At 51.4% G+C, this 10,584-nt stretch overlaps 1 protein-coding gene across 2 annotated transcripts; it reads right to left on the reverse strand.

Moving 5' to 3' along the window:
- Positions 1 to 37: 37 nt before the first annotated feature.
- On the reverse strand, positions 38 to 10,584 carry zgc:123305. 2 transcript variants are annotated; one of them, XM_068594639.1, is made up of 20 exons: positions 10,524 to 10,584; positions 7,176 to 7,376; positions 6,999 to 7,094; positions 6,658 to 6,920; positions 6,456 to 6,557; positions 6,200 to 6,308; positions 5,375 to 6,086; positions 5,208 to 5,301; positions 4,837 to 5,048; positions 4,630 to 4,723; positions 4,428 to 4,497; positions 4,198 to 4,290; positions 3,918 to 3,973; positions 3,176 to 3,326; positions 2,927 to 3,075; positions 2,762 to 2,848; positions 2,231 to 2,383; positions 1,888 to 2,002; positions 1,580 to 1,683; positions 38 to 1,164 (listed from the first exon to the last, which is right to left on the reverse strand). In XM_068594639.1, the coding sequence occupies exons 2-20, from the start codon at positions 7,365 to 7,367 to the stop codon at positions 1,014 to 1,016; spliced, it is 3,003 nt and encodes a 1,000-aa protein (XP_068450740.1). In that variant the 5' UTR covers positions 7,368 to 7,376; positions 10,524 to 10,584; the 3' UTR covers positions 38 to 1,013. The 2 variants fall into 2 exon arrangements, with proteins under 2 accessions (XP_068450740.1, XP_068450739.1); XM_068594638.1 differs by having other exon boundaries at positions 6,200 to 6,311.

The raw sequence follows: 10,584 nt of genomic DNA on the forward strand, positions 1-10,584 counted from the left end.
AACGGACCCATGCATGAAGTACAACACATACAACAGATAGTGTTGAATCTGAATTTATTCATATTTAATACATTTGGTTTAAAAAGTAAAGTAAACATCTTCAGCTCCACCAACTGGATGACAAAAGATGTGCAACAGTAATAAATATCATGACGTCATAGTCCAAAGGGATAAAGGCAGCTGCTGGTGTACGAGGTGTGTGGACTCGTCTGGAATGGACGACTCCTCGCTCTGAAATGTGCACGCTGGAGTTCAATCATATGCTCGTCACCTGTTACACTCAGGCTTTATGGAAAGAATAACGCATCAACCAACTCCAACTGGTAACCGTCTGCAGGCTTTGATTCAGCACTTGAACGTCTCAAATCCAAACATCTTAACACACATTACAACACATTTCATTCATATAATGATCTATACAACTCAGGGAGTCAAAGGCAGTTAGAAAACTCTCTTGTGATGGACATAAACCTCAACGTACTCATATTTACTCAAGTGAAATAACAATCTAAACAATGTAAATACATTCCCACACCATATGTGTTGCTATAATGATCCCCTCGTTGCCAGCGACACACGCACTGCTTTTATATTCCAACATTTCCAGCTCAGCGACAGAAAACAGGTGCCAGCGTCAGCATGTGCAGGGTTGAGGCACCTCGAGGTGTTTTTGGTTAGTGGATACAGCTGGAAAGAAGACAGTGTTAATGCAGGTTAGAGTTGTGTATTTAAATAACATGACACAGGTACAACACAAACAGGCCCGAGGCGTATTGTCCACTTGTGTCGTGTTCAATGTGAGAACTAAGTTCTGCTTGATGTTTGCGTCCATGCTCACGATGACGTAATGCAGCTCAGTCTCTCGAAGAAGGGACGCTCGCCACTTCCTGTCCCGGTTTACCCAGAAGGCAATATGCAGGCACGCTGTGAGGAACTTTTAAAAGGAGAAAGCAAAGAGAGTGTATGTGCTTGCTTTAAAATGTGTGTGTGGCTGCTGGCAGGTGTGTGTGTGTCTACAGGAGTGCGTCCAGGTCCAGCTCTGGCAGAGGCTCCTTCCAATAGGAGAAGCTGCTGTAGTCGGGACAGTCCAGAGCGATGGAGGTGCTTCCTTCCACCGGGAGCATGGGGAAGAAATGCTCCACCAACTCACTGAGGTGGCTGTACCTGCAACACACACACACACACACACACACACAGAGCAGAGGGCATAGTAAACACACACACACAGAATAGTGTTTGCACGAGCTGCTTCCTCATCGTCAACAACTCGTCTTGCTGCAGGCGCCAGGTTGTCGTGCTTTAAATGATGAGGTTTTATTTTGTACGATCCCAGTGAAAATGAGTGCGGTCTTTTGCTAACTACTTCAGCTTGACCCCGATGTAACATCACGAAGTCCAGGAAACAAGTGAAGGAGAAGTCATGAGGACGTAGGAGAAGACGACGGCTCCGTCCAGTGAACACGAGGACTTGTAATGAGCTGCAGGCGACAGCAGCTCCTTCATTCTGACGTCTGTCACCGTGTCGCTTTGTCAGCATCGCTCAAAGTAACTGCACATGAGTGCTCTGTGGCACACTTACGAGGACTTGCTGACTTTGGTCTTCTCCTGGATGAGCTCTCCTTTGGGGTTGACGGTGAATAACCGGGTGTCTGGCACCCCGACCTGCTTGTAGGCAAACGCATCCTGCAAGAGGAGAGGCAGCGAACCAGCAGTTAACATCCTTTAACTTTGCTGTCTCTACGTCACAGCACTAATACTTAACAAAGCAAACCCCAGACTAAACACTTGGATCGGTCCTTTCAATGGGCATCGAGACCCTGGACTGCCAACAGCCTCGTTGCTGAGGTTCACTGCCTGAGTAAAGCGTCCGCCTGCAGCGCTGCTTACGTTGGTGCGGTTGCCGAACGCCGCGTAGAAGGGCTTCCTGTGCGGGTTGAACAGGTCCCTGATGTCACTGAGGCAGGCGATCTTGAACACCTCGGGCTTCTTCTCGATCACCTCCCTGCACAAGTCAGGACGGACGGCTCATGGTCAGTGTGTTTGTCTTCCTGCAGACGTTCATGTGGTTCACACGGCGTTTCATGCAGAGGAGTGGCCACTAGAGGGCAGCAGGACATCGCCAGACTCCAACAAACATGCTCTCAGAGAGCTATGAAACATCTCACAGTAATCTATGACCTTCTATTCATTTTAACCCTGTGGCGTACGAGCGGGACGCCTCATTGGTTACCTGTGCAGCGCTGAGAAGAGGCTGCTGGGAGCCAACAGCACGGGGCCCTGAGGGAGGACGATGCCTTTGTCATTGACCCACTGGAGGTAGTCCTTCGTGATGGCGGCCATCCCGATGGCCCGCGCCGAGCAATACAGGAACTTATAGCCATTTCTGCAAGGGGAGGGGCGGCAACTTTGTAGTTTAATAAAAGCAAATCAGAAAAGTCCTGGACATAAATCCACAGCATTGAGCGCTCGTCAACACGGTGGTGCCGCGTCCCGTTTCCTCAGATATGCGCAAGAAAAGATTAAAAGACAGAATTCAATCTTTTTTTCAATGAACCGAACAGCTGCGATCACTTTAAAAGCCCAACATAAGGCATTTAAAAAGAGGGGGAACATCTGGCGATGCAGATGAGACTCTCAGCTGCAACTGAATGACATCAGGATGAAATCACCAGCAGTGAATATGTGTTGTTTGTTGTTGCTTGTTATGGAGTGAGTAATGCCCATGGAGGTTCAGTCACTGGAAAAAGGAGAAGCTGCTTACTTGTGTATCTTGTGGTAGAGTTTGGCGATGCCTTTGTGTGTCCAGTCTTTTCCAAACTGAGGTAGAATATGACCCAGAGCATCAGACCTGCAGGAGACACAGAACATGTCACAACGTCCCACAGCTGCTCTTTCACAGTGATCGTCTATGAACCGTTGCTCTCACTTCGTGATGGTGCCATCGATGTCCGATATGATGACGTGGTCGTCCCAGTTCCACAGGTAGATGGCGGCCTCACAGCGGCAGGTGCCTTGGTATTGCGTGGTCACACTGAAAACCACTTTGTTGGCTCCTTCACGCAGGTTCAGGTGCTCCTGTGGAGGATAAAGGAGAGAGGAAGTCACGCCTACAGGCAGCGTGTACATGCACGAGGCAGCAGAGTTAGATGTGTGTGTGTGTGTGTGTGTGTCTTACGATCTGTTTGGAGGTCAGACGCAGCGATTTGCGGTATATCTGGGTGATGCACTGAGTGGCGTTCAGCGTGTCTGTTGAAAGGTTGGACGGGATCATGGCTTTGCGGCCGAGGCCCGCCGCCTCGTCGCTGTTGATGTCGTCCAGCGTGGCTCTGGAGAAGCAGCACAAACACAATTAGTTCTATTTCTCTGTCACACAGTGATCGATGATTATTGACACACAAACATGTTGATGTGCATGGTTGATTGCTCGTCAGACATCTTGAGCTTTGATTTCATCATAGCCGCGTGTCATGCAATAGGTTGAATAATGTACGATGTGGAGGCGCAAAGGTAAACTACTTGTTGACAAAATAGAATAATGCTAATTAGTTTTGCCCCAATTTATCAGGTCTTGTGTTTTGGAGACAGATTAAGGAGTTCAGAAGTCGTGATAAAAAAGTCTTGATTTTACATTCAGAGGAGCCGAATGGAGCAACACTCAGCTTCAATGTCTGGATGTACAAGTGTCTTCTGCGGCCGCTTGTGGTTCTATCAAAGTCTCTGTTACATTTGCCAGATGAGCTACAAACAAAATGCCAGTACTTTAGGCCAAATAAAGAGGGTAAAACATGTCCTGCAGTCATTGTATTCATCTGTCCAGCAATAGGTTTGAACGTCCTGCAGTCCACTGTGGATCAGCTGGAACGCAGCGCGTCTGCTTATTAAGTTGAGTTACAACATTTATTAGTGAGGTGACTTACTTCACTGTGGAGGATTCACTTGAAAAGGACACCTTCCGCCCCTCAGTGGAGTTCTTCTGCAGGAAAACCAGGAGATGACATCATCAGCTACGTGCTAACCAAGGGCTAACCCTTCAATCACTTCCATCTCCATAACTAATCTCATGTCTCTCATGCACCGAGCACAAAGCCCTCGTCATGTAATGGAGGTCATCGCATGCAGTCCTTGCAGGTGCCAACACGCTGCGTGTCTTTCCCTGCAGGCGCACCTTCGCCGCTGCATGAATCACCGCGAGCGTACCTGGTTATGGTCCATGTCTCGCTTCCTCCAGGAGAACCACCAGCGGCCAGACTTTTTGGGCATCTTGTCCTTCACCAGCCGCTCTATCGTGCTCTGAGAGACACAGAGGAACATGGCGCCGGGCCTCTTATCCACCAGCACGCTGCGCTCTCGCGACGATAACTTTATTCACTACTTTTATAATAACTCCGGCATAAGTTGTTCATTAACGTGTGGAAACAATACAACACCTTAGGAAGGCTTTTCTGGAACGTTGTCATGGATAAGACCATCGGAGCAGCCACCGCCCAGTTATAGTAGCTGTGAAACAAACGAGTGAAAGCCACGATAATCACAGACTTGATCTTGTTTAGAACGACCACATAACAACATCCTCGTGAATGAATACACGTGAACACAGACAGGGCGATGCAGTCTATCAGTTTCTCTCACTTTGAGTGGATGCAGATCACGAGACTTGGATCCTCAATGATTTCTGGATTGTTGGCAAAGTCCTGGTACGTCACCAGGTGCTCCGTGAACTTTTCTGGATCAATGACAAAAGCAACATGACGGCTGATATCGTGCCGCTTTGAGGCCCCGCCCACTCCCTTATACCACACACACACACACACACACACGCACAACGCTCTCACTTGCCTTTGGTGATTTGGCTGGTGTCCCCCTCCTGCCCGCACAGGGACATGCTGATGTCCATGTTGTAGGAGGCGGAGTCGGACAGGTACTCCGTGCCGCTGTCAATGGCGCCGCTGCCCACCGACTGAGGCGACTGGCTCCCGGAGCCGGAGCCCTGCTCGGCCCCGTGCTCGGCCCCCTGCTCGGCCCCCTGCTGGGACGCCCCCTCCGCCTCGCTGCGAGGGACCACAGACACCCGACAGAGAGGAGACGATTCACAGAGAGCAGCGCGCGGTTACTGGGTCGTTAAGTCGGTTCGAATGGAAACCAAAATGCTTTGGAGTCGAGTGTCGTCGCTGCCTTTCAGCTCATCGACCTGCGAGTGATGCGTTTACCTCTTGGGGAAGTAGAGCGCCGCCACCTCGGGCTTCAGCGTGGTCAGATCATCCAGGTAGATGTCCGTCGGCCCCAGGTGGTGATTGCGTTTGCCTGCGACGAAATGACACATGAAGGAGCGAACACCGAACACAATCATGTCCAGCGGCATGAATGAGAGCGCCACCTTTCTTCTTGTGCCCCACGCTGGAGGACGCCTCAGCAGAGTTCGCCGTCTCCTCCGCGTTGAGTGTCTGGGAGCATCCCGCCGACTCTTCGGCCCCTCCAGCGCCGCCGTCCTCCTCCCCGCCCTCGGCCCACGGGTCGATCCCGCTGTCCCCCTCGCTGACCGGGGGGCTGCTCGTGGACTCCGGTTCTTTCTGCTCCGACGAGGCGCCCTCCTGTTCTGGATGGGACGGCTCCGTGCCGCTCGGCTCGGTCGCACCGTCGGTCGCACCGTCAGTCGCACCGTCGGTCGCACCGTCGGTCGCGGCGCCGACATGCTCGACACTGATTGAGCTTTCGCTGTTGGCGAGATGCTCGGCGTCAATGAGGAGACAAGTAGACGAGCCGCCGCTCTCCTCCTCCTGCAACGTGGACTCCAGTGCCGCCGTCAGGTCCGTCGGCACTGACTCGCAGAGGTCACCGGGGGTGGGACGAGCGACGTGAGAGAGTTCCCCCAAAGCGAGAGGGAAGGTTTGCTCTATGTGGCTGCGCAGGTCCAGGGACTGAGTCCAGGGCTGAGGCCGGACCACCGTCACGCCGCACGCTCTGCCACAGATGATGACGGGCTCGTAGCCCTTGTCAAAGGAGTCCTGTCTCTCAATGGTGCAGAAGTGAGACCTGCCGCATGGGGACATGTGCTGCAGCCCCACGGGCGGCTTCTCCAACTGACACAGCTGTGAGGGAGGACAGGGAGCTCTGATATCTGCAGCGAGGATTGGCAATAGAAGCACACAAGAGTGCGTGTGTGTGTGTGTGTGTGTGTGTGTGTGTGTGTGTGTGTCCATACCATGGGAAATCCTCCCCAGTTCCACTGCATCTGAGGCCCAGAGGCCTCCTTGGGTTTCACCAGCAGCTCCGAGTCGCTCTTGGGAGAGGACGGCCGGCTGTGGGACACGCTGCTGTGAAGGAGGCGGAGGAGAGTTAAAGAGCAGAAGATCAATTCACTGAATAATTCAGGACGACAACTGGCGCTGTGTTTCAGACTGCCACGATGAAGCCGCTCAAAAGAAAACCAACACATCTTCCAGATGGAGCGTCCTCACCTCTCCGAGGACGACTGCTCTCCCTCCGAGTGAGGGTGATGAGCGTCTCTGGTCCCCGGCTCCTCGATTGGCTCCTCGGACAGCGAGTAGTACACTGATTTACTTCAACATATGCAAGAGGAAACATTTGAACTCCTGCCTTGGCTTGTCGGCGTGAACACTGAACCATGAGGGGTGTTTCTCCTCTTCTTTACCCACTGACCTGATATGCAAAGCGGTCTCTTTGGCGGGACTCTCCCGCCCGGCCGGGTCGCTCTCTCTCTCCCACTCCTTCTCTCGTACCCTCTCGTCCGACGAGGAGCCGGCCTCCTCTCTCAGGTGACTGTCGGAGCGGATGCGCTTGCGCCGGCGTTTCTTCCTGCGGCTGCTGGACCCGGCGATGGAGGACCCCTCGGGCGTCTCCTCCGTCTCCTCGGGGCTCTCCAGGGGGATCGGGGAGGTGCACAGATGGGCTGGGACCTCGGACTGAGGGCGACGGAGAGGAAATGAGTCCAAGATAACAGACGCCAACAGACGCTCCCACAAGATTGAAGGTCAGCTCACCTCATTGTTTTCATTTTCCTCCACGAAGAAAGCTTCCCCGTTGTCGCCCAGCTTCATGTGCAGGTCGACCGACTCTCCGTTTATCTCGATGTCCACCTGAGATCACGGGGCATGTGAGAAAGAAAGAAGAGCCACAGCACTGCAACGTGAAGTGAGATGAGGAGGAAAAGCACTGACGATCTTCTCCTTGGAGTGCAGCACGCCCAGCTTCCCGAAGCGGACGTGGAAGGGCGAGCACTGGAAGGACCCGTCCGGCTGCCGCACCACGATGACGTCGATCCCCCCCGTCAGGGTGGCCGGGTTCAGGCCGCGGTACAGCTCCTTCACCGTCACAAACACCGTCTCCGCAAACTGGCCCACGATGTTCATGGTTTGGGACTGGGAGGAGTGAGAGGAGTGACAGAGGAACCACGGGTCAGCGCTTCTGCCTCCTGTCTGTCAGCCATCCATTCAAAGTCGATATATCAAAGAATCAGAACGTTCAAATCCAGCAAAGACAACATGAAGCTTCATGTAGCTTCCTTTAAATGCTTACTTTAGCACACATTGTATAAATTAAATCCACATGTCAGAGTAAGTTCAAATCTGCTCAAAGCGAAGAAGACTGCCCTTTAAATCACTGCAGGGAACTCATTCTTAACCTTTTTACACCGAGTTCACCTTTGGAACCGGATCTCTGGCACGATTAACAGGCTAAAGGTCGACAGCCGGGAGGAAAGATTCAACAGAGACACTTATCTAAACGTTTGTCACTACAGAAGCCATCGTCTGGGCCTGGCAAGGTGGTTATGAGAAACAGGTTCAGTCCACACCCTGCAGCGCTAACGCAGTGCTAACGCAGTGCTAATGCAGCGCTAACGCACACGCGATCTGGACAGTTCACCACAGTCAGGTTGAAACCAGGACCAACACCAGTCCTCCCATTGTGTCTGACAGCAGCAAGTCAAAGTTCACCAAAGGAGACTGAAAGCATCACATGCGGCCTGGACTTCACTTCTGTGGGATTAAGAAGTAGTGATGTCCTCTCTCGTATCCATACAGTGCTTATTACCTTGTAATACTATTTTACGTTTTAATTCAAATTAACCTGAATACTTTTATTCTCCAACCAACTGAAGCCACAAGCTGGAGGCCAGAGGACGTGACCGTCACGGTGATATTCAGGAACTAATAAAACATACACATATTGTTAGAGATAGGAATACCATACCAATAAATGATACGTTTAGTTTTTGTTGACACAATTTGACAGGATGTGTCACTCACCTGAGCTGATATGGTCTCAACACCCAACCAATGACCTCATCACACACACCTGCACAGTGACTCACACCGCATCGTCTGTCTGAAGTCCACACCACCACGCGGGTGTCTTACCCACAGGGAAGGATGCCGGCGTCCCTTTCCAAACTCCCTCCACCTCCCTTCGGCCATGCGGCCCCTCTATCGGGGCGTCTCCCACCGCCGGACCTCAGGAACCGTCTCCAGAAACCTCACGTCCATCTCCGGGAACTCATCAACTCCATTACCCAGAATGCTCGGCTGACTGTCAAGACTAAGGCCAGCTAACCTAACATCCCCCACACCCCAGTGTCTGTCTGTAGATGTAAGGCTACATGTCGTTAGCTTTGATGTAGCGACAAAAGATGGTGCGGTCGAACCGGGGAGCTACTTTTGGACAGGCCTCTCTCGTCCTGTCCGCTCTGTGAAGAGAGTCCTGGTATATTCAGCCACACGCCGACGCTTCCTCCATCTCTCACGCTTTCCCCAGCACACACACCCTCCTGTCACACCAAATTCACACTTCCCCACTTGCACTGCACATGACAGCCAGACTAGCAGTTTCTGAAAGGCTATTCAAACACACACACACACACACACACAGACACACACTCAAACTGAGCGACCACAGAGTTTCTGGGCTTGACCACAGCTCTCTGGGCCGTGAGCGATGAGGCGGTGCTCTACCAACACTGGAGAACCCTCCACAGGTTGAGAGGACTTACAGAGAGGTCATCACTGGTGCCAGAGGAAGAGGACACCACAGAAAGGGAGGGCCCGAGGTGGAAAACAACGCAGGACCAAAACAACGCCGTGGGCAGCTCATCAGCATTGCTCATGGCCTTCTGGTGTGCTTTACCTCTCTCTGTGCCCGGGCCGGCCTCGCTACCTGAATTTGATTTGGAGGGGAACTGCCGTGTCGGCTGAATTTAAAAAAGTAGGAGGAACAAAAGCCACGAGGGAGACAATGGCCAAATGTAGGCCAGCAGACAGACGACAGGGGGAAGGACGAGGGCCGACGTGTCCACGCATCACGCTTCCACCTGCAGCAGGAGCTCAGCGGTCATGGATGAAACATGCGTCTCATCATGTGGCAGAACCAACCATCAGTCATCCCAATGATGACGACGACACAGTCACCGTCTTCACCATGGAGCTAATAGCTAACAACTAGTAGCTCTGTACATGAAATGTCATAAATAGTGTCTGGGTGACCCGCCGTCTAACTCTGAAAGATTTATAAATGACATCCTCAATAGTGATAAAGCAAAAGTATGACTAATATGAACATGGGATAAGTTTTACTCACTGTTTCCACACATGCTTTGGACTAATGTGCCAACACACTCCTGATATACCAGTTTCATAAAGTTAATAACAAGCCAGGTGTGTAGAGAGAGGAGGCTGTTAATGACCTCGGGACCCATCCCTCTCCTGAGACACACACACACACACACACACACACACACACACACACACACACACACACACACACACACAAACACACGCACGCACAAAGATCACCTGGCTATTGAAAAAGGCTCCCAAAATAATAATATGTGTCCTCTGATTGACAGGTGAGTTAGAGACGGAGATGCACTTCCTCCTAAAATACAACAAATAAACTGAAATGGGAGAAACTGGTATAAACCAGATCAGAGAAGGTAAACATCACGATATATTTTGCCCTGAGGGACAGTGAAAACACACACACACACACACACACACACACACACACACACACACACACACACACACACACACAGACACACACAGACACTTTTCTTTTAACTTATTTATTGTAGTGCTGCTATCTAATACTTTGGCAATGATGTCTTTTTGTAACATTCAAGCCAAATAAAGCACTTTGAAGAGAGAGAGAGAGAGAGAGCGAGAGAGAGAGAGAGAGAGAGAGAGAGAGAGAGAGAGAGAGAGAGAGAGAGAGAGAGAGAGAGAGAGAGAGAGAGAGGTTGATTCCCTCATCGTTTGAGATAAGAAGTTAAAAACAGGTTTAATCCCCGTAAATCCCATCGTGCGTTTCCGTAAACTGCATCACGCGACTCCGCCACGACCGCAAACAACTTCCTGACCCGGTTACGTGTCCGCGGTCCGCGGGACTGGACCCCATGAACTCACACAAGTAATGAAAAGACATGTACGACTAGTCTGAAACACGGACACAACAACTCTGACATCTTGAGAGACAGCCGCGAACACAACAGAGAGACGGGAGGCGCAGATTACCTTTCGTGTCGCTTTTCAGATTGACAGAATAACAGACATCCTCGTAGCTTCCTTGTACACT

The sequence above is a fragment of the Clinocottus analis genome, unplaced genomic scaffold, assembly GCF_023055335.1.
Source record: "Clinocottus analis isolate CAN_PGR_092001 unplaced genomic scaffold, fCliAna1.0.p SCAF_3, whole genome shotgun sequence".
NCBI classification, from domain to species: Eukaryota; Metazoa; Chordata; class Actinopteri; order Perciformes; family Cottidae; genus Clinocottus; species Clinocottus analis.